Raw genomic sequence first — 25129 nt, forward strand, 5'->3', positions numbered from 1 at the left:
AGACATTTATAATGTTACAAAAGATTTCTATTTCAAATAAACACTGTTCTTTTGCACTTTCTATTCATCCAAGAATCCTGAGTGAAATAACGTATCATGGTTTCCACATTATTAATACAAATATTACGCAGCACAGCTGTTTTCAATAATAAGAAATGTTCCTTGAGCAGCAAATCAGCATATTAGAATGATTTCTGATGGATCATGTGACTGAAAACAAGTAATGATGCTGAAAATTCAGCTTTGATCACAGGAATTAAAATAGAAAACTGTTATTTTAAATTGTAAGAATATTTCACAGTTTACTGTATTTTTGATCAAATAAATGCAGCCTTGTTGATCATAAGAGTTTTTCAAAAACAAAATCTTACTGACCCCAAAAGTTTGAACAGTAGGGTATTTTTCCTCAAATACCAAGTTGAAATATAATTAGTCTATGTGGCTTTTGGTTGACTTTAGGCAATATAAAACAATCAGCATAAAGTCTGGTCCACTTTTCATCTTTTTCTGTCCAAGGACCACTTTATTAATGCAGAAAGAAGTCATCTGGACTAGTATATACTGTTTGGATTAGCTTGTAAAGGCCCGTTCACACCAAGCACGATAACTATAAAGATAACGATAAAGATAACTATATATGCGTCCACACCAACGACCAATAACGGTCTTTTTATTCTAAGCACGCGCGCGCCCGCGCTGTCAATGATGGGATAAAAACATCGCCTAGTCAACACCTTTATGTATGCAACGCCTTTTTCACTGCAACTTCAGCAATGTTGTCAAAACTAGCGCTGGATATCCTACCTGAGGTAATTTTGTTACACTATGCTAAACTGCATAATATCTCATCGTTAATAGACCTACTTCTCACCTTTTATTCCCAGGATACGACCGATTGCTTTCCGTATATCCATCTTTTTTAACGTATCCTTGAAAAGGGGGTTTGACTTGTCAAACAGTGGAGGATTTTTTTTGTACCTCGACGATTAACTTCTCTGCAATGTCATCTGCCATTTTAAATGCGCGAGACCTTTAAATTAGAATGGATTCTGATTGGCTGTCAGTGTTTTATCGTTTGACAGCTGGAAAAAAATCGTTCTGAAAGTGATCCCAACGATATCGTTCCTCATATCTTTATCGTTATAGTTGTGGTGTGAACTCTGTAATTCTTTAATATGGAGAACGATTTTTAGAATTATATCTTTATCGTTGTCTTTATAGTTATCGTGCTTGGTGTGAACGGGCCTTAAGTGTTAGCATCTGGCTAAATTAATTACATTCAAATGCATTAATTCAATCTGAAAAGTCGAAAGAGAACCGCAACAAACTCCTCTTATGAAGTGCGATGCGTTGTGGCCTATATTAGCTGAAAGAACATACATGAATGCACACTTGGAAAATCCGCAATAATTAGTATACCATCCAGGCACCTTTAACATTCTTTTTTTAATCTCACATAGGATTTTGGATGAATAGTATAAAAATCTGGATATTGTGTTTTTCAACAATGTAATGCTGTAAATTAAATATCAAGTGCCTAGTTCTTTATATTAATTGCTTATTTTTAGAAACATGTTTCCCTGATTTAAAAAAATCTGCACCATAAATCCCATAAAAATGGCTGAAGACCATCCAATCAGATTGGAGCATGCCATTTTGGATAACTATTTTTGTGTGAACTATGAACTAGTGTTATTTTAGTATTATTTATATGTTATTATAGCATTTATAAGTCTTTTGAGTTAGCTTTCATTTTATATTTAGTTTTAGCAATTTTGTAATGTGCTCACCGTTATTAGTTTAACAAAAGTTAGTTGCCAAGGCAACATTTATAACTTCTAAAAGTTTTTTTAAGTTTAAGTTTTTCATCTTATACTTTATTTACTTTTTACTTTTCATCTAATATTTGATTTAAACGTTATTATCGTATAATGAGGGGTCTGTAGGCAAGCCGTCTGAGGCTGAGACTAGTGTTGATTCAACATTACACAGTACTCTAAAATGATATAGTACTTTCTAGTCTAGTCTCATGAGTCACCACTCTTTTGAAAATCAAGGATTGTTCTTCAGTCAGTGGAAACAGACTCATGCCATATGTGCTGCGTGGGTTTTCTACATGCTCTGCTCAATATGGCTGACAGATACAGATGTATTGCTCAGCTCTTTTACATCACTAAATAGCACTGAATGGAAACGTCCATGGACCAGATCCCACAGAGAAAGCAGCGCTGTCCATCACATAACAATGACACCCTTGTCAGAGTTTGTCCTAGACAGTGGGTGGTAGAATGTGGGACAGAACGTCTCAGGGTCTGGGCTGCAGCCTCTAGGTTTGTTTACATGGCTCTTGTGGGCCTGTTATTCCAGTGTCCTACAGATGGCACGCGGCCCGCACTGTCAAAGACAGGAAAGATAGCCTTCAGCAAGGATAGCCAGACCTTTTTCATCTGGACGTGACACCATGCTTTGCTATGGGGCTGTTGTGTAATTTTCCTTTTGAAGTTTTCATACCATGATTAAAATAGAGATGTATTGTAACAATTTTGACATTGATGTCCTCTCTGCTAAGTGTAGAGTACAGGGTTTTACAGCCTGCCTGAGACAAAGAGTGTCTGTGTTCTTATTCACAGAGAGAGCGATCCCTTTTGATCAGCTGATGTTCGAGCACCTCCACAAATGGGGTCAGAGGAGACAGGAAGTGAAGTTCTACCTGCGGCACGAGGAGTCTCTCATCGCAAACTTTTCTCAAGGTGCGTAAACTGACGCAAGCTTGGCCACGAACACAACTGGGTATTTTTGTTGAATGCATGGTTTCTATTACCATTCAAAACTTTGTGGTTCTTAACATGCTTTTATGGTTTCAAAATAAGTCTCTTATGCTCACTAAGGTTGGAATTATTTGATCAATATACAGTAATATTGTGAAATAATATTACGATTTAATATTATAGTTGTCTAATTGAATATATTCAGTGTCACATGATCCTTTAGAAATCATTCTAATATGCTGATTTGATGCTCAAGAAACATTTCTTATTATTATCAATCTTGAAAACAGTTGTGCTGCTTAATATTTTTGTGGAAATCGTGATGCATTTCTTTGAGGATTGTTTGATGAATAAAAGTTCAAAAGAACAGGATTTATTTGAAATAATAATCTTTTGTAATGTTATAAATATCTTTACTGTCGCTTTTAATTATTTAATGTGTCATTGCTAAATAAAAGTATTAATTTGTTTTAAAAAAATCTTACTGACCCCAAACTTTTAAACAGTAGTTTATACTAATATCAAACTATTATATCGTATTATATCAAATATGGTCTAATTGGCTATATGATTTTGTCAAGTTTCGAAGCATTATTGATTTCAGGACAGACAAGTTACGTGTCGCCTGGCATAAATATAAGATTTAGCTTTAGAACCAGTTATCAGATACTTGTTAAATTATATTACTTATCTGTAGCTTAAGCTAAATTTATAAATGAGACTATGTGATCAGTGAATCATTTCTATCAATCAAGCTTAGAGGAGCATGTTTGCTTATTTCCTATTAAAGTTGCAATAGTCTTTTTTTCTCTATTGTGACGTATATTGGAGTGAAACGGCTTCTTGAACAAGAAAAAATGTAGGGCGGGACTTTGTCCATCGTGAATTGATTGGATGGTTGGTGGTTTGCTATTGGTTTATCTAATGTGAGCGACAGGTTGTCCCGTCCTCACGCCAGTGAACACATCCTCAGAAAAGAGAAGAGAAGAGATGTTGTAGAAAGAGGGAGGGAAAGTTATTTTGTTTAAAGATTATGAGTTACACATGAATAAAAAAAAGAATGTGCATGGATAAATCATTTATAATAAATACTGCAATAAATACGTGTAAATTTTTAGTACATCGTTGTTGTGTGAACGTACCCTCAAATACATGGCTAAATGAGGAACCAAACAGGACTCAATAATTGAACATATATTGAAATATTGAACATAATTAATTAACCAATGAGTAGCAATAGAAACCAACTAGCAACTGGAACAAAGGGAACAGGAACTAAACACTGGAACCAAAGAAAAAACAACATAAGAGTCCACACATAGAACATAACCTTTACAGTCTTTGCATCTGCATAGAAAACTGGAAAAACACTCAAAATGATCAAATGAAATTTAATCAATTTGAGTGCAAACCATCCTTAAAGACTGAATTTTTTTTTTGTTGAAAAAATTATTATGATTATAAATAAAATAAGAAATATATGTTAATAATGTTATTATACTGTAAAATAAAACATGTTTAATAAAATATTGTCATATTTTTTAGTACAACTGTAAAACTACAATACTAATATTTACATTCTAATTTCTTCATTCTCAAACCATCATGCTTAATAATTTTTTTTAATAATTTTTATTTATGCACGAAAACCACACTTTAGCCAACTTGTAGTAACGCCCTGGCAACATTGTGGCAGTAAGTTTGGCATGGAAGGCAGCACTCGCATGTGAAAATGTATAAATCTAGTTCATCGTATCACGATATTCTAAATTAGTCTGTGAGAGCAGAGGGCGGTCAGTGGGATTGTGTACAGACCTATCAGAGGCGGCGCGGTCCAAGAAGGTCTAGGTATTTCCAGAGCCTCTGACAGGATTACACATAATAACACAGCCCTGGATTTAGAGAATTAAGCCCCTGCTTATTTATAGATGGCAGAGCTGAGAGTGCTGGTTAAACAAAGACTCACAAAAGAGAAATGACTGTAGGTTGGTAAACGTTGTCAAACAACCTACAGTCTCGGCAAAGAGTAATCAGGGTTAATATGCCAGCCAAAATCCCACTGTTGGATCACATGCTCATTAGATGGAAAGGTATCCTTTTCCTACCTTTTTCAGCTATACGTATGAGCGATGTTTTATTATTTTAATGTTTTGTTGATATAAAAATGCCCCCCTGTCCAGTAGCACTGTATATGCTTGCCCACAGCTGGGAGTTTTTGCACTCTGCAACCGTTTCGACTTTGTTCAAGTGCACGGGTGATTGGTGTAATCTTGTTTTATTCCCAGCAGGAAGTCAGACTTCAGATCAGGCCGACAGGAAGAGCAGGGGGAACTCGGACAAGCCCTGCGAGAATGGGGTACGTTCACATTCACGCTGTTCTCAGTCACACGTCCCCTCTGCGCTGTTTAAGGCTCGAAATGAGGGTCACTCACTGATGCTTCCCATACTTACTGTGAAACTGTCTAGCCAAAACACAAGTTCGGCACTTAAGTGAGCCCTCAGAGGTCACTCTCTGTGCATTACATGTGTGTTTCTCTGTAGTGTTCATGTTTCAAGCCGTAAAATCACTCTTTTGAGCTTATGGACCTTACGTCTGTTGCACTTTTTTGAGCAAATTATACTCTAATTTATGCATGTGCTTTCTTCGAACGTGTACAGTTGACAAGATAATGAATTTTGGATGCATTGTCTGTTGTCATATTGTCCTTGATGTTGAAAGCACAGGCATTTCACTGCATACTGTAATAGACTTTCACCCTTTACATAACATGGGCTCATTATAAAATGTAATTATGGAAAACTTTGAATACTAGTCTTTAATTTACATTTACTCAACACTAATACGACACTTTTCGATAAGTATGTGTGCAGCCACATCTCAAAGCTCTGGAGGAATACAGTTGTTCGCAAGTTTTCTATCTCTTCAAATTTCATTTGCATATGTTGTTTGACTAGTATAATTTCAGTTGGACCGAAGACAAAATATTGTTTAATCTAAATGGTCAAATTTTTTAATTGCGTGTAAATGTACATTTGTAAATGTAATAGCTAGAAGGGCAAGATTTTTTGTAAATGTTGGTCTTTTCCTCACATACAGATATGGCTTTAGAACAGTCTTATATTAGTATTATTTATATACTATTATAGTTTTTATTAATATTTTGAATTAGCTTTTATTTTTCTATTTTCAGTTTTCATTTTAATTTACTCAAATAAAATTGTATTCATGTTTTTATGGTCTTTGTCATTTTTATTCGTTTTTTTTATATTTCTATATAGCTTTTTTATATAACTTTAGTACTTCAACCAGCCTATTTTATTTTATTTCTAATTTTCATTTAAGTTTTTTATTTAATATTTGTATCTAATATTTATATTTTAATGGTTCATAATCTGAAACATTTTCAATAGTTTTAGTTTTGGTTTCAGTTAAAGTCGTCATGAAATCAAAATTGACCCTATTTACTTTGTTAGCGTACATTACTAGTCTTAGTAGTAATGAGTATTCAAAGTATTAATCCGAGCAAGTTAATACACTAAAAATAAATTGTTTGTCGGGTTTAATCAAAATCCGAAAATTTGTTTCTGCTCTGAATGGCATTCCCTCTCTGATGACGTCAGTTTGACGGCTTGGTTTGAATATCCTTAACCACTCCCCTCAGTATGAGCGAGGGATGGAGAGGAGGTGCGCTAAAGTAAAACCCTGTCCTCTATTCAATATTCCGTTTCACTTGGAAATACGTCACAACACTGAAATAAAGTCGGCTGCAACTTCCAGTTCACGAGGACTTTAACAATAACAGCACTGCTTCAGTAGATTTGGAACATAGTGTATGAAAGTGTAGGCTAAAGAAAGTTGTTCAGTTTTGGAACAGTTGAGTAAATGCTGACAGAATTTAAATTTTTGGGTGAACTGCTCCTTTTAGGAATCAGTTCTGACTGTTGCCATTCAATTATGGTCCACATGAGAGGCTCCAGTTGGAAGTTAGAAGTTGAAAGCTTCGCAGCAGGGATCTTGTGTGCAATGTGCTGATAAGCTCCAGTCTCACACCACAGTCATTTGCAGCGAAATGGTTCACGTGGCGGACACAGGAAGTGTTAGAGAAACAGAATACATAGGTTTCCCTGTTTCCAAAAGATCACTCGACTACATAACGCTACCTAGTTTCCGTTTGCTTGCTATTCGACTCCATATGTCTGTCTTTGATACTGATAATGCTTTTAAAAGAGACGCATTCTTTTTTTCCCGTGCTTAAAAACGCACATCTACATTCCTCTGTAAGTATCCATGTCAGTATTTTAAAGAGGCCGTATTATGCCCTTAAAGTCTTGATTTTGTTTTTTGTTTTTACTAGAATAGGTTTTCACGCTTGAATGTTCAAAAAACGCATTATTTTTTCATACATTTTAAAAATTGTTGCTGCACCTTTCTTCCCCGTCTCTCTGTAACGCTTTGTTTAGTTCCTGTCTCTATGAAGCCCCACCTTCCAAAATGTGCAATGTGCTCTGATTGGTCAGCTGGACTAGTGAGTTGTGATTGGTCAACTGCTTTGAGCGTGTTTTAGAAATGTCACGCCCCTTTCCATAACCATGACTTTCAGCTTCCCAGGTGTAAACACTAACACCTAAATATGGAGAAAACACAACTCAACCATGCTTCAAACCTTTTTTATTTTCGTATGCCTTAAAGGGGAACTATGCATTTTTTTTTAGCTTAATTTACCTTAACTGAACAGCTTCGGAGTCATTGGAATGGTTATATGACTTTTTTCGGGTTGAATGGTGGTCGTCTCGCACCCCCCGAGCGCCTGTGAGCGGAAAAACCACCCTTGCAACTTTTGGCCGGCGGGCCTCCGGCCATATATATATATATCAGGTCTTGCGATGTAACGGCACTTTGTGCTTTACGGCACTGCACACATTCATTTATATGCTAGCCTTCAGTGTATCATCCATACCTCAGTGGACATGGCTCCGTGCGTTCGCCGGCTTCTTTGAAAACAAATGCACATGACCAGAGGGAGAAGATGGGAGGGGGAAGAGTCGCCAACAAGTTTTTACGACAGTGTTGTCAAATATCTATTCCGAAGCTGTAGGGGGAGCTCTATAGAGAAACCTGCGAGCAAAAAGCGAGAAAACAGCGAAGACATTGCCAAAAATACATAGCGCCACTTTAAGCGAATATTGTGATGTATACGTTCAAGAAAAAACGACTACAATCGAAGCCTTTCAGGGAGTTCCGAAACAGTGATTACTGATATAGACAATATCTCCTTTTGGAGTGAACTTTGTGCTTGTAACTTTGCAGACATTTTTCATGCTCAAACATCATTACACACTAAAGAAAATGTAAAAATGCATGATAGTTCCTCTTTAAGAAAAATCATTAAGGCTGTAGTCATAAAACGCTTAAAGGCGCACAGCTATTGAACAGGTGGTCATTGGGAGCTTCCCAGCATCACCGGTTATGTTATAAATGAGTGACACACTCACTGCGGCATCCTGATATGCGGCCCTCCCCGCGTCCCATAATGCAGCTGTTATTAGAGATAATCTAGGCAGCTGGGCTTCTCTTTCAGGCAGTATCATATGATGATATTTTAATTACATCCGGCCAATAAACTTTAGGACTTCTGAACTCCTGCGCTGGCCTGATTGTATACTCTTACTCTAAAACTGTCAGCGTAATATGCAAGTCTGCAAGTGTGCTCCACTTTAAACCAGGTCAAAGGGCCAGAAGGCAAAATATATAGCTGCATGTTCAGCACACCAAAAATCTCTCCCTCCCCTTGATAATACAGGCGAGCAGCTGAGAATGACTGTGTACATTGTACATTTGACAGTCATGTACTATATTGATATAGTCTGATGCTGTTTCTTTCAGGGTCAGAATACATCAGACTTTATTCAGGATGTCTTAGATCATTATGCACATGTCAACAGCATGTAAACCATATATTTGGCATTGCTTGCATCTATTTGCAGAGAGCTAAGATGGATGTACACTACCATCCAAATGTTTGGGATTTGTATGATTTTTAAAGGGGTGGTTGAATATGATTTCACTTTTCTAACTTTAGTTAGTGTGTAATGTGGCTGTTTGAGCATAAACAACATCTGCAAAGTTATAACGCTCAAATCTCAAAGCAAAGGGAGATATTTTCTTTTAAAGAAATAGCTTTTTAAGGACAACAACAAACGGCTGGTAAGCACTTCACGAGCTTCCTCCCGGGTTGTTGACATCACTAACCCTAAAATTGACAAAAAACCCGCCCCTGGGAATGCGTTTTATTGATTATCAAGACAGAATATGCTTATCAATGACTAGAAGATAACATAAGCTACATAAATTCACCAACTAACCATTCAGAAATGTTGTCTACATGTTGTCACTTTTTCTTGAGTCTCCATCATTGTCTGAATCCGGTTTGAACATGTCTGTGAGGTAAAAGGACACAAGCTCTTGAAGCTCCGCCCTCTGTGCTGGGAGCAGCAGCTCATTTGCATTTAAAAGAACACAAAACGGTGCGTTTTTGCTCACCCTCAAAAAGTGACAATTTTAACATGCCATATAAAAATATCTGTGGGGTATTTTGAGCTAAAACTTCACATACACACTCTGGGGACATCAAAGACTTATTTTACATCTTGTGAAAAGGGCATTATACACACACAAAAAAAATGGTTCTTCAGCGGTTCTTTGCGGTGGTTAAGGTGCTATATAGCACCACTAACATTTAAAGAACCTGTTAAGCCCAGTTTGGTTCTTCAGCGGTTCTTTAGCGGTTCTTTGGGGTGGTTAAGGTGCTATATGGCACCTCTTATGGTTCTACATAGCACCATTTGACAAAGGTAGGTGCTATATGGCACTTAAAGTGGTTCCCCTATGATTACAAGCCAATGAACCACTTTTAGTGCTATTTAGCACCATTTTTGTTTAGAGTGTATCACCCCTTAAATGTTTTTTTTTTTTTCAGGATTCTTTGATGAATTTGAGATAACCCATCTAATGGCATCTAACAACAAAATGAACCATGGTTGGACTCTTTTACATTTTCTTGAAGTTAATCTCTGACTGACTAAGTGGGCGATTCTTGGCCAGAATAAGCTACAATCTGGACAAGACTTTTATGCTGTTAGTTAAAAGTTTGGCTATGCAAGAATATAAAAATATCTTTCATCAGGCACGTTGTTGGTTGTCAGGCTTGGTTTTAAGCTTTGTCTCTGAGCTCACAGACCTTGCCCCACTCTGATATCACTATCATTGACCTTCACTCTCTCCTTTTCTGCCTCTAGATGCTCCTGTAACGTTCCCTGTGATGATGCCATTTCGGTCGCGCTGTGCTTCCTGCACCCAGCAGATAAAACTTTATTAGATAATCAAAATTCACCGTAAAATGCGATTAGGAGTTCTGCGGGAATGCAAATGCTTTGTCCGTAGAGATGAATGCTTAGCCTTTGAAAGTTCCCAAAGATCTGTGCATGTTGTCCCTAAGGGTGCTCTGCATAGTCATGAAAGAGCAATGTGTTTCTGCCTAAATGCAGCAGAAAAAATAAACGAATGCTGTGAATCAAAGTGTCATTGCATTTGAAGACAGCATTGGGAACATGTTCTAAAGGTAGGGACACACCAAACCGACGCTAAAGAACTAGGGCTGATGAGAGCCGACTGTGTTGTCGCCTCGCGTCGGTGCAAAAACACTGCACTTGAACGTCAACAAGCGCCTTCTGCGCCTGCGTGTAAATGAGACTCAATTTCTGCAGATACATTCGTAAAGAAAGCAGCGCGTGCTTGCAGTTTTGAATATCAATCCTGCTGATCGCTTTCTTTATTCCACTCCGCTCATGTTAATATTAGAATTTTCGCCAAGGAACACTCAGGTAAGATGACGTCAAATTAAAACAGCCTTCTATCTGTACCGTTTTGGTTTATTTGCTTGCTGTTTTGCTATTATTCTCATGCACTGACTCATTCACTTAGCATGAACAGCCAATCAGAACAGTTCTCTCTTTCACTGACGGCTTGACACCAATTCTACACGCTGAATCGGCCCAAAAACCCCTGATGGTGTCCGACTAGAGCCAATGGTGCGGAACACACCGAAAAAAAATACGTCGACCAACTCTCAAAAACGGCCCGACGGCCAATCGTGTGTCCCGGGCCTAAGGGTGTGTTCAAACTTGGCAGGTTTGGTGCGATTGCTCTTTTAGTGCAATTAATTTGAATAAGTGTGAGCGCTGCTATCCGAACACTGGTGTGCTCCAAACAAGTGGGCCGAGACTCCGAAGCGAACCAGGATTAAGGGTGTGTTCACACTTGTCGTTCGGTTCTCTTGAGTCTTTTGGTCCGGACCAAAAAGATACATTTAGTCCTGGTTATCTTAGCGTTCACAGCACACTGTCAATTTTAAGACTGAACCTAAAGATACAAAACAAATTAGGCTTTTATGACGTATATTTTGCGATGGAACTTGACTAACATTCAAAACAATGCTGTGTGCTTGCTTGGCTAAATGCAGAATATATGCGTATATATGATGGTATGTGATGGCACTGACAACTCGTGAAGAGTTTATAAAATGTGTAAATGAGTCAAAACAGCAGCAGGAATCCCTCAGTCACACACACAAACAAAGACCCGCTGCAAGGAGACGCAGTTCTGATGCCTGTACCAAACTGAAGGGAAACGTAGCTCCTATGATCAGAAAAAACGGGTATGCTTGAGCATTCTGTCCTTTTTAGGGTCGCATCTTGTGACATCATGTCCTGTTTTTGGTTCGTTTTGCGTTCATATTTCAGTCGAACTGCACCAGAGTTGGTTTGGAAGTGGACCGAGTCCCGTCTTTCAGGGTCTCGGTCCCCTTGTTTGATGTGCACCGGGGTTCGGATGGCAGCGTTCACACTTATTCAAATGAACCGCACTAACAGAGCAATCAGGGTTCGTTTTAATCGAACCAAACATGCCAAATGTGAACACACCCTAAATGTAACATTTTTCTTTTGGTCCATTAAGAAAACCAAGAGAACCGTACTAAAAGTGTGAACACAACCTAATTGTCATTTGGTGCTTGTCACGTAGCTAAGTGCTGGTTTTCCTTTAGGACCTAGATTTTACATTGAGTTGTGACCCAAAACAGAACTGAAATCATATCAATTTGAACAAAAAGTCCTCAAATTTAAGTTGATTTATGTAATTATGCACAATTATATGCTTTGTTGCATTTTATGCTTGCATTCAAAAGTACAGCTCTTCATGATCTATCAGAACAGACCTGCAAACCAATTTTTGTCATTACCCGCCAGATGATAACCACTTATTTAGTGGGCACTTTTATCTAGAACAAATCACAGTGCATCAACTGTAGGAACAGTCCCACTGCTGAAAGCTTAGATGCTTTGTTCAGAACTATTATTATGCATCTTATGGATTGCACCTTATTTGTACGGTTGTTCTTTTTTCCTGAACGTCTGTTTTGGCAGAAGAAAATCATTGCTCTAAAAAACGTGGTTCTCTGATGCATATTGTTCTGTACGCTGAAGTTGAGAGCACAGATTTTGGCCTGTGGCACTGGCTGTGTTTTTCAGCATATGGACATATGAAGGTCAGTCATGACGAGTGACTGTGGTCAGTACTAAGAGCTATTAAAATACTGAGGGAGCTAAATGACTGGCTCAGCATCATTATAGCACTTATCGACTGTGCCCATTTCTGTCCAAGATACCTCATCCTACTGGCACAAAAACTGTCTTGTTAAATTGCTCATCGCTGTTGGAATACTAATATGGATTTGCCACATTGCCCACATCATCACATCTTGCCGAAAGACATGCATTTTAAAATTGTGCATTTTAACCCATTGTTGCTCTTATTGAGATATTACAGCATTATTTTAATGGCAATATATATAAAATATGCACCTTTATGATATGCATGACATTATATTGGATGTAGGGCCTATGGTATTTTTTGAAGTAAAAGTAGTACACCTCTTTTGAGCACTTTATGTAAGTTAAATTGACGTGTTTTCTTGTTAAATATCCATTTCATCAGCGTCCTCTTGTGCACTGTAATGCATGGCGTATTTTAAAGCACATGCATGCTGTAAAGTTGTGTCGCAAAGCTGCAAACATTATTGTCAGATTCTCTGGAGAGTCACGCATCTGGGAGTGAGTGAGTGCGGGGCAGCTGTGGCGCAGCACGGGCAGTCTGATAGCGGCGCTCCCGGGAGAGGAGGGGTCTCTCTCTCTCTCTCTGTGTGTGTGTGCGTGTTGGTGCGTGCGCGCGCTGACTGATGTCCGATTCGCGAACGAATCATTTTTTTGAACCGCCTGACTCGGATCATTTGAACCGAATCGCATTGCTCTAGTAAATTACCTGTAAAATAAATTATTGTCGGGAGAACATTGAAGTAGGCCTAGATGCCATGTTGAAATCATAAACTTAAATACAATGTATTTTTTTCAAGTTGCAGCGATTAGTTCAGAATTGAATTGAATCATTTAAGCAAAACGGATCAGAATTCTTCTCCTTGTTTTTGCTTTTTGAACAACATCAGTTATTTTTTTTACTTTTTTTTAACAGTGACATGTTTTGGTTTTTACCTCTTACCCCAACTTAATCACCCCATACACCGCCAGCATATTGCGGTATCTCTTAGTGCGGTAGTTTAGCCAGTCTGCTAGGATCTGTTCAAATTAACATAGGTGGGTCAAGCCAATTTTTAAGAGTTGCATGGAGACAATGTCTTATTTGGAAGTACACAAAAAAAAAGTAAAAAAAAATAAATAAATAAAAATAAAGTAAAATTTACTTAATTTTTCTTTGACAAGTTTTTGCACAAATATTTTTAAAATAAATTTCACATGCATATTTTTTAAGTAAATTTCACATATGGAATTAAGTAAACTCTACTTAACTAAGTTAAGTGAAAGTAACAAAGAAAATAAGTAATTTATAGTAAAAGGTTGAGTAATATCTATTTAGTTGACAAACAATATAACATTGAATTAAACCACATTATTAAAGTATATGATTTACATTGAAATATCTAAGTAATTAATACAATATATATTGTGTGAGACACCATATCAGAAGTTTTGCCATGTGAACGCAGAGACCTCAATACTTGGTAGCCTATACTTTTTCATTTAAATTAAAATATTTTTTTCCTGTATTTACTTGACCACAAAATCATTTTATCAGTGTATTTCCAAAAGTAAGTGTTCGAATAGTTTAAGTTTGTTTCAAATTATTAAATGAGACCACATGTTCTCCCTCATAAAGGTTATCTAAGAACCATATTCCTTTATTAGCCCACTGTATCCAGCAGAAAGGCCTCCTATCTATTCGTAATTTAGTGTTGTGCCAAATTGAGGCTCTAGTTAGTCATGGGGTTTGTTTTGAATGTTGGTGATATAATTTCCCTTAAATATAAATGATATAGGCTACTTGTTAAATTCAGTTTAAAAATACAAAACAAGTAACCATAGCAAAAACATATACAATGACAATAATAAAATAAGGTGATATTAAATAGACATGTATCAAGACAATATGAAAAAAAAAAAAAAAAACTAATATGTGATGGTCTTTGATTATATTGATCAAAGCAGTAGGCTAGTTTGTTTCTCAGCTGTAAACGTGATGTTGAGAATCGTTTAAAGGAATCGCTTAGACCAGGTTTGTGAATTTGTTCAACCGATTCTTTGAAAAGATCCGACTCAAAAGAACGATTCATTCAGGAATCAGACATCACTACTGCAGTCTACTCCGGGCAGGAGAAACACGCACACACATTAAGAGCAAGAGAAGTGCTTGCACGTCAAAATTGAGCCTGAGGGGGGGAAAAAAACTTACGCAGTCTCCATCATCACAGATTCACGTTAACATTTTACAAAGGTCACGCCTTTCTTTCCAACATATTAGTGTTTAATGTACTGTAATTGCTCATCAGAGTCACGAGACTAACTATGTATAGTAAGCAAAAACACGCAAAGTCAGTCGCGCGGAGTGGGGATGACAGCCTGACTCATCGCTAATGTGCTGGATGACTTCACTCCTGCTTTTTGGAGGGAGGATTGCGGCTGTGTTAGTGTGACTCTGGGGTCTCATAACGAGCACAACACCGCATACTACAGCTGCACTGCATCCGTCCACACAGTGCCGATGCTTTTCTCGGAAACGCGCACCTGACTGCTAGAAATGGAGTGGAACCACGTCGAGACTGTGCAGGAATTCACTGCTGAAGGACAATGCAGCAAAATTAAGGTCCGATCATGCAGAATAACCTGGGACTCTCACCAGGTAATTTCCGCGCCCCCCTTTTTTAAGTGTATTCTTAAGCTTTGGTCTGTGCAGCGTTGATTTGGGAAGCACAGAAACGGTTTACTCAAATTTTCAGACTGTTAGTTTGTTGGAAGAAGGATTGACCAGTTGTGACAACACTGTCAAAGTGTTGGATATTACTTTGTTGTAGTTATATGAGCTGATCAACATCAGTATGTAAAGGGAAGGGATGCTCTCACCTTCTTACCTGACGTAGGCTAATCATTGGGTATTATTTGACATGACATTTCAGACAGTGAGTGGCGAAATGCTGTGGTTCATCTACAATTACTTTAAACGGCATTTTTCTAATATGTAGCCTATAATTATTATAAATGCATTTTTTTTTGTGATCTCATATTAGTGGAGTGACTAAATTGAACGATTTCTGTAAGCTTCAAAAAGGTAAAAATGGCCCAAAAATACATATACATACACATATGCACATACATATACATAATATATAAAAAGTACTAAAATCTTGATGTTGGGAAAAAAGTTAATGTAGAGTAGTGCCACAGAAATGTGATAGAGGTAAAACTAATATGGAAAATTAGGATTTCTCCTTTTACCTTATCAGGAAAAATATTTGAATATTGAATGTAATCGTTTTGCAATTGCAGCCATTTTGTAATATTTGTAATATCAAAGCTCATGATCACTATTTGTTGAAAAATCTTCACTTTTCCCTATATACTGGGGAAATGCTTCATATAATAATTTATGGTTTATAATTTGCATGGTTTTATATATCGGCAATGCACCAACACTGAATGTTAGATAAAACATAATATAATGTATATTTAGATAAAATATGTATTCTGAATAAATTTGCTTTGACAATAAATTCATATTACAAAGACATTTTTATTTGACATGACAAAATATGTTGCAAAACAAATAAATCTTTCTATCTTTAACTTTCCTCTCGCATCTCTCAATCACATGCAGCTGATGATGCCCTTTGTGAATGTATGATTATCTGATAAAAATTGTTCTTAGTTTACGATCTGAAACTTATTAAATCACATGTTATTTGTCAACTATCCATTTACAGGTTTGCCAGAATTCTCTCTCTGTAATGAGAGATCTGTGATGAACTAAGTGTGATGAATTGAAGCTTTTGGTACACAATGTCTTTTTCAGGAGTTGCCATGTCAGACCTCTAAAAGAGCATTTGTGAGAATGGTTCTTGTGACAGGAGGAACTAAAAGTACTTATGGCTCATTTGTCAGGCGAGATATGAATAGCAGTGGCTGCGGGCAGGCGATGACCTAATGGACTATGTCATATGTGAAAAAGGCTGAAAAGGAGAGGTAAAGAGAGAATAGATAATATTGTTGTATAAATGTAATTTAATATGCTTTAGTCACAAAAGCACTTATTTTGCTGTAAGGTATTTTAAAACATTCCTCATGCTTCAGTTTATGCAGGGTGGGTTGATAATGTAATAGGTGAGTGTGTTTAATACTTTGTGAGCGATCTCATCCTAAAAAGAGGTCCTGTTCCATCAGAAGCACCAGGTGCCCACCAACACCAGAACGGCCCCAGGGGTGACCTCATTTTCTGTGGCTAGTACCACATTTCAGGCGAAATCCTTTCAAAGAGGATCCATCCAAGATTCCAAAAACTTCACTCCCTGAAATAATTTAGATTTTTCCATGAAAGAATGTTTCCCTGAGTGTTGGCAGAGAAAGCCTTTATTTTTTTTATGGTAAATTATCTGTAATGTTGCCTGACTCTTTGCTAAGTGTTTCCCAGTATGTCCTTATAGGCTACGTTTAATCAAGTAATTAATCACATGGTATTTACAGCTGAAGGTGATTGGCTTCAACTTGACTGCAGTACTGAGCGCCAATTTTCCAAAATGGCTCATTTCAAATCACTTGCATTATTCAGTCAGTCAACGGCCATTGAGTTGAATGTGAATATTAACAGATAGCTTTTTCCTATTAGACACCAGTGCAGTTGACTATCAGAGTTGAGTATTTCTGCTTTATCTGACAGCACAGAGACCTCTAGGAGAATACTTAGTGCCGGTTCTAGCCAGCCCTAATTTGATCATAGATTTGCCACATTGACTTTTCTTAAAAAAATCTCAGTGATGCCTCAGTGAGATCATTTAGATAAATGTACCCTCCACAGATGAGGTTTTCGCAGTACTGCTCTGACTCACTGGGCTCTGTCAGATGTTTTAGTCATTATAAGTTTAACATGTGTGCAGTGAGCCAGTTATGGGAATTGAGAGAAGCCAATGACTCAATTATTTTGAATTTGTGCAATACTGATATGTCAGACAGAAAGGAATATTTGTTAATTGTTCTTTTGAGTGTCCCTGTATACATTGTGTTTTGAGTGTGCCTATATTGTTGAGTGAATGAATGTTACGGTGTGTATATAGGCGAGTTTACACAATTACAGGACATGGCATAACTGTAAGCATCCGGTTCAGTCTCTCTAGACATTTCCTCGTGATTCTATGGTGATTTGTATTTTTATTTGATTGTACCTGTTGAGTTGTTGTTGTTTACTGCCGATATTTATTTTGCTCAATGCCACACAGCTGTCTACCCTGCTGAAATCAACAGCTTGGACCAATTTAAATTCTAAACTTGTTTTAGATGGACAATGGTGATCAGTTGCTGGCACAAACTAGTATGAAAAATGCAAAAAACATATATGGTAATTTAAGGTCCCTACCAGCTGTACCTACTCAGCTCGTCTGAGATGCTTTACACGACAACAATGTACTAAAAACTGTTTTTTTGTGTGTTTTTTTGCATACAGACAACAACGTTGTCAAAACTATCCCTATTCACACGGATCTGGGAAAATGACTAAAAATGCTGTATTATGCCAGGCCAGTAGTTGGCGATGTCACTTTGTAAAGAATCACAATGCGCCTACACAACTGAAAACCTAATACACATGCGCATAACGTCACCGTTTCACAAATTTGCGTTTTGTAGTTTACACGATACACAATACATTCATTTTCGAAAACTTGCACTTTGAAATCCGTTTTCATAAGTTTGCATTTTCAGGCCCCCGAATGCTGTCGTCTTTAAAAAGGACGACCAAAATGCATTTTTTTGTTTTTAGTTGAAAACGGTGTCGTGTAAACGGCCCCTAGATCAGATATACAGAACAGCACCAGTATAAAATTAATTTAAAAATAAATATAATTAAATTCTTCTTGTAACCCTTTGATTGAATTTATTTTAGATATTGCCTGTCTAGTTGACAATGAATACAAAATACCTAAGAATAGATTGCATTTGATTTTAACTAGTTATAAACCAATATAATAATTAAGCAGCCAATATTTTGATGTTATTTTTTGTTTTCTAATATTTTTGAGTAAATCAAAGTAAATATGGGTTTATATTTTTATCTAATTTCTGCAATTTTGTGCACACCTCATTTGTCACCATTAATTTGTTTTACATATATTGTGAGATGAATATCAGCATTGGGTAATATACAGTCTGTTGACTACTAATTTGAAACTAATTTGATTCTAAAGATGGCTGATCATTTTTATTTTATTGGAAAGATTTCATTAAAAAAACAAAATGTAGTTTTTGTTTTGTTTGAACAAGTGAAGTTCAGCCTGTTTGTTTGCAAAACTGATTTTACATTACTTTGTGTGTGTGTGTGTGTGTGTGTGTGTGTGTGTGTGTGTGTGTGTGTGTGTGTGTGTGTGTGTGTGTGTGTGTGCGCGTGTATGTAGGTGGGGAATCCACGTGTGGAGTTAACACTGTCAGAGCTGCAGGAGATGGCAATGCGACAGCAGCAGCAGATCGAAACACAGCAGCAAATGCTGATAGCTAAGGTAGGATCCACCATATGAAGCCTCTTATCTCTTTATTTATTCATATTGCTACGATCTTTTTCCTCTTCTTATGTCTGGACTGTTAAATTGACAAGAAATGGCCTGTCCTATCCCAAAGTCCAGTTTTACTTAGGATAAGATATGCATCTTTTATTTTAGAGTCATTTTCAGATCTGTTAATGGTGCTCTGTTGGTCTGCTGACTTCTGCTTGTTAAAACGAGGACCCCTGTGGTTCGCCATAAGCAGGTGTACACACATGCATAAGGGGCATATGTGAACACATGGTCATATCATCTGGGGAGTGCATGAACTGTCATGTTTGATTAATTGTATTAGCCTGGTTCCATGCGGCCATGTCAGGAATTTTCTAAAAGCCTGAATGATTTGCATTTTAATTGTGCAGCTAGTGCGCTTGAGCCTGACGTCATTCGGTTAATTCGGCTCTTTTGATATTGTGTCAAAAGAGAATTGTTTGTCTCTGTGATGGAGATATTGTCTTGAGGTCAGCGTGTGATGGTTGAATATCACACTTAGGTTAGCACTGGAGGGAATATGCGTGTTGCAAAGTTATTTTCCTTAAACAACAACAGGAAAGAGACTCCATTCACATAGGAAATGAGATCAGCATGGAACCGCAGCTGTCAGGAAGAGGGTGGACGTTAAGACCACTGGAGATTGAGTGTGGATGCCATGTACGTGTGCTCGTGAAGGTGTAGTCAGTTCCCGGGGAAACAAAAAAACTACCAGAATGCTTGGGGCGCAGACAAGAGGGCTTAGCTATGATCTATGAAGTATATGGGACTGTGTATTTCATGAAAAAGTATCAAGAAGCCATCAAGTTAACTCACCTGTTGTAAGGTAAACAAATGTATGTCTGTTTAAAACTTTTCAGGTAGAGGTGGTTGTTGAATTGCTCATTTATTTATTGCATTTTTATTGGTTTTATATTGCTAATACAAATTATTTGTGAATAGATAATGCAGATTTGAGGCCATTTTCATCATGTCAGACAACTTTAAACATTGTATAGAGATAAAAACAAACATGTTGTATGTAACTAAAGGTATTAGCCCTGTGGTTAAAAACACGCTTTGTTTGTTTGTCCGTTCATTTAACACTGGATTGTGTCGAGTCAACACTCTGGGACTGTTAGGCCTGGCTTTGTATTTGTATTTCTGAAGCAGACCTGAAAGTGCTTGTCAGCACGAATGCCTGTGCTTCCCTCCACTTTCTATTTCAAGCTCATTCATCATACATTCACTTTTTGGGTGTGTTATGTTGTAATATCCCACATAACTGAATCTTTCATATTCAGTTGGAGTAATTACAGTATGATTCTCTAGCATTTTTTGTTGCTGTACGGTACATGTAATAGCTTCTCTGCTAACACTAAATCTGAATTGGCACTTAAATTAAGTTGATTAATTGTCTCTTTTCTCTCTCTATTTTACCATCTTACCTGGTCCTTCCTTGTTGTTTCAATCCCATTCTCTCACAGCTCTCCACTGTGCGTAGTGAGGTGTGAGAAAGGGCTTTTGTTGATCTGTTACGTGTCTGTATTAATGATATGTGGAGCATGTCCCCCCCCCCCCCCCCATTTTGAAATTGACCATTACCCTCTCCTGTCCTTCCGTTTCCTCTCCTCTCCGCGTTTAGGAGCAACGATTGCGGTATCTGAAGCAACAGGACCCACGTCAGGGCCAGTCCGTGTCTGAGAGTGAGAAGCTCCAGAGGTTGAGGGAAAGGGTGGACAGTCAAGAAGCCAAACTCAAGAAGGTCCGTGCCATGAGGGGCCAAGTGGACTACAGCAAACTCATCAACGGCAACCTGTGTATGTACAGCCATGTTAACAGACTTGAAAACGCTTTAGATTGCTCACTTTATAAACAGATTTTACTTATATGTTCTCTGAAACATTAAAATGCTGTATGATGACCGACTATAATATCAATATCTGTTTGTTATTGAAGTATCTAATATGTCCTTTAGCCCAGGACTGTGTTTTTATGGTGATGTGACACAGTGGTTAAAGTCAACATGAAATCAAAATTTACACGCTATGCTGTTAACATTGTTGAAAAAAACTTCAAAATATCTTCAAACTATGTTTACCACAGGCTTTATTTTACTTATGAATTGAAAAACCCCATAGGAAAATCTCCAGGAAACCGCTAGCCAATTAGACTCCTGGGTTTTGACGTCATCCCTGCACCACTCTATTGTGCCCTTGAGCAAGGCACTTAACCTCAGATTCCTCCAGGGTGATTGTCCCTGTAATACGTTCATATTGCCATTCTAAGGCAACTGTGCACAAAAAAAGTCTCTCTAAAGAAATCAAACTGATAGGTCTGAAACTTACGCTTATTACTATTGTTGGAGCACACAGTGGAATTTCATCCCTTGCTCCAGTTGCTTTTGCCGTCCACTCCCTCTCTGCTCCTGGCAGTGGATCAGTCAATAACAGCATTTCTGAACTTTGAAACAGGGAGTTCTATTTGGGGTGTGGAAGAGCCTGGGGAAGATTTCACCCCCTCATTACATTCATGAGATAAAAACCAAGATCACAATACCATTCCTCTCTATTGAGAATTTGTCTTATGGCATGTGGACTTGGGGAGTGGACAACTGCACTGGACCTCACTCCCACACTTGCTCGAACACACCCACACTTAAAAAATCCACAGACACTAACTTATAGTATATGAAGCGTATCAACATTCGTGCATCCATTTGCACACTACGATAGTGTATTTATAATTGGAATGCTTTGTGTGTGTCTTTCAGCTGCAGAAATTGAGCATGTTAGCAGCCTGTTCCAGGAAAAGCAGGCAGAGCTGCAGTCGGCCATGGTCAAGGTGGACCAGCTCACGCAGCAGCTAGACGATCTGAGACGGGGGCGTCTCAATGGACTGCAGCCTCTGGGGGGACCAGTGACCAGCAATGCTGCACTGGAACTCCGCAAACTCTACCAGGAACTGCAGGTAGGCTACATGATGTAGGCATTGTATCGTACAGAGACTACAGTAAATAACTTTTTTTTGTTAACTTTGATTGAATACACAAAGAAAGAGAGAAAGAGAGAAAGACTGAGACCATGTGTTGGTGGTTGTGATGCTGTTTGTTGTTTTTGTTCAAGTGTAGCCACTCATGACAACTTGAATGGCCATCAGAATCAAACTAGCCACTAAGTCAAACTGTTTATCTTAAATATATTGGACTCACTTGGGAAAAGTAATAGAAAATAGACTTTCTTTTAATCCGTTAATGCAGTTTGATCATCAAAAACTATTTTATTCCCTAGTGATTTTTTTATATATTTTAATGCGCTTTCCTGTTTTGCCACACTTGTTTATTATTTCCTAAATCTTCTCTGAAGTGTTTTGTGGTACAGTTTGCGCCCCAGAGTGATATTGCATAAAATATTCAGATTATAGCGTGTTTTCAAATTCCAAAGATATTAGCTGCATAAACATGTGACATTTGATGAGATGGGGGAAATATTCAGATGCAGTAACATAATCATCAGTTCTGTATGCGTGTGTATGACGCATGTATGATTGTATTAACATTTAGATCCGGAACAAGCTAAATCAGGAACAGAACAGCAAGCTACAGCAACACAAGGATATGCTTAACAAGCGTAACATGGAGGTGACCATGATGGACAAGCGTATTGGGGACCTCAGAGAGCGTCTCTACAAGAAAAAAGCAGAGGCAAGTGATAAAGAACCAGCCTGCAACTGCAGTGCCACATGCAGATTAGTACACCAGATCTGTAATATTACATTGAGCTGCATTGTAAATCATTACTTAATGGTTTTTAAAGAGACCCTGGAATTAGTTAAACCCAGCATTTTAAGCTCAAAGGATTTTGAAGCAAAGTGTTTGACCTCTCATATGCATACAAATTGCATTCAGTGGTGTTTGTTGATAGAAACGCTGCATATTTTTAGGTGAAAACACTAGTACTGTATTGACCAGCTGTTTCTTGCAAACTTGTCTCTATGGGGTTTGATTAACCATTCTTCTTCTCTACAGCTTGGCCGAATGAGTGGTCCTCCCTCCCCTCAGCCCACCCCAGGCAGTTCTGGGCGGGTGGCAGCAGTCTGTCCCTACATCCAGATACCGGTACCCGGGCGACAGGAAGGAGGCTACACTTTACCTCCTGATCCCCTGAAGCCACAGTCTCTCGCCACTTCTGTTACAGTCAACCATGCTCGTTCCAAGTCAGGTCAGTCTTTCCTTTTATAACTTGACAGAATTTTGTAACCATAAACTGCTACAGGAATTCTGGAGATTTGTCCAGAGATTAATGCATCACTGAGAAAAGTCTTGGTGCTCTTACACAGAAATGTCCAAATAAAAGCTCCCTGTGGTAAAACGATGAGCATCATATGGGTATACATGGATCATGACCCCAATCAGCAAGATAGTACTACATAAATGATGATAGATATATCATCTCATTATGCTTGCCTCTTGAAGGCTGTGTGTATCAATCACTCAACAGCAGAACTCTGCTCACCGGCTTTCCTTGTGAAAATGAATCTTCTTTCTCACCACTACTGTAAAATCATTCATTCAGCTCAGTTCAGATTTCTTTCTATGCTTCACTTATTTTCCTGACATGTCACAATAGCAAGTCTTTATCATTCTTGGCATCATAGTGCTAAAAATACAGTTGGATGAAGAATTGCAGTATCTCTTCCCATCTAAAAGGGGAGCTCATAAGCACCAAGTTTCGAAATGTATCTTTATTCAGATATTCTCATCAATGTCATACTAAAACATCTTTATGTTTGTTTTTTCCAGCCTTTATCGCTAACATGCTTTTTCATTTTCTCATGTCTGTCACCTTTTATCTCCTCCCCTATTCGTTTGTCATGCTTGTGTGTCACATTTGGGGGCGGCGGGACAGATGAAGAGAGGGTGAGGATGCCTGCAGGCCCATGGAAGGTCTCAGACTTAGACATCATAGTGGACCCTCTGGTGCAATCCTCAGAGCCTAGAGATGGGCCAGAGGCCCCCACAGACTCCGACTGTACTTCTAGTGAGTTTTTTGGGCATGATATCAAGAAGAAATCTTTGATCAGAGTGCATAAAACAGGATTGCACTTCTACTTACAAGACAGATATTTGCCTTTATAAGACATTTAAAAACGATGTTTGATTTTATGTTGTAGATAAATAATATATAAAGACACAGTGAATTGATTTGATTATAAATTATTCACACACACTGACATAATAAATATACAAAAAAACACTAGCTTGCACTTAGTTTGTCAGTACCCATGAGGCAAGTCCTTTGCACAATGTGTTACCTCGTGGGTACTGACAAACAAAGTTCATAAAATGACAATGTAATTCCCACCCTTTATTGATCTTAAAAAGCACACTTAAAAGTACACTTACTATTCCATATCCCAGTAGTCACTAAAGTTAGATCCACATGACTCCTAAAACCCTGAACTGAACTAGTGGGAAAAAAAGTAGCTATTATGTAACAACTTTATTTTTGTAAGTAGTCATGAAGATGTCAGGCTGGCCTTAAGAATACATAACAAAGGACTGTATTCAACCTTTAGCATATTTAATTCCAGGAAGAATTTGACCTTTTTCGAGAAAAGAAATCCCCATATGTGATAGAGTTTAGTCATTTGCTTCACTGCATTTCTCCTTTGTGGGACTTGGCAGTCGACTGCCAGTGAGTTTGATGGCGTATCTGTCAGACGGATGGGATAAACATGCGTCATCGCCCGTGGCTTTGACAAGCAGAGCAGTGGACTTGGACACATAGGCTTAGTAATCCATTTAACCCAAAGAGAGCTGGATCTGTGCAGAGGACAGGACAGAAATATACCCCACTCAAGCCACTGATTAGAAGTGTCCTGATGTCACAGGGGTCAGAGATGTGAGTGTAGTCCCATTTGAGACTCATCTCCTGCTTTAATGACCTGACGAGCAGGTCAGTCTGTGTCATAATGAGGCTGACTGGAGAAAGAGCATACACGTCTTTGTCTGTTTCAGTCTAACTCATACTGCTGTGCTCCCTACAGCTAATGATGCAATCTGGCCCTCCTTCAGCAATAATAGGGTTCCTCTAAAACCTCCAGACTGGAAGGACACAAGTCAAGATCATAGCAGCAAGATGGGTACCTCAGACAAGGTGAGATTAAACAGTCCTCCGTAGAACTTAA

The 25129-nt window shown here is 38.0% G+C and overlaps 1 protein-coding gene across 6 annotated transcripts in view; it reads left to right on the forward strand.

The window, feature by feature from the left end:
• Nucleotides 1–25129, forward strand: part of ppp1r13ba (protein phosphatase 1, regulatory subunit 13Ba) — a 43075-nt gene that overhangs the window by 14110 nt on the left and 3836 nt on the right. For 3 of the 6 annotated variants that reach the window (XM_082142301.1, XM_082142299.1, XM_082142302.1), the window contains exons 3-11: nt 2631–2750; nt 5054–5124; nt 18827–18928; nt 20586–20760; nt 21714–21910; nt 22503–22643; nt 22968–23160; nt 23848–23979; nt 24989–25098. In XM_082142301.1, coding sequence (XP_081998427.1) covers nt 2631–2750; nt 5054–5124; nt 18827–18928; nt 20586–20760; nt 21714–21910; nt 22503–22643; nt 22968–23160; nt 23848–23979; nt 24989–25098 — 1241 coding nt within the window. Of the gene's footprint in view, nt 1–2630; nt 2751–5053; nt 5125–14544; nt 15073–18826; nt 18929–20585; nt 20761–21713; nt 21911–22502; nt 22644–22967; nt 23161–23847; nt 23980–24988; nt 25099–25129 lie in introns of those variants that run through there. The other 3 variants (XM_082142300.1, XM_082142303.1, XM_082142304.1) reach the window with 3 other exon arrangements.

The sequence above is a fragment of the Leuciscus leuciscus genome (genome assembly GCF_965113295.1).
Source record: "Leuciscus leuciscus genome assembly, chromosome: 17".
Taxonomy (NCBI): Eukaryota; Metazoa; Chordata; class Actinopteri; order Cypriniformes; family Leuciscidae; genus Leuciscus; species Leuciscus leuciscus.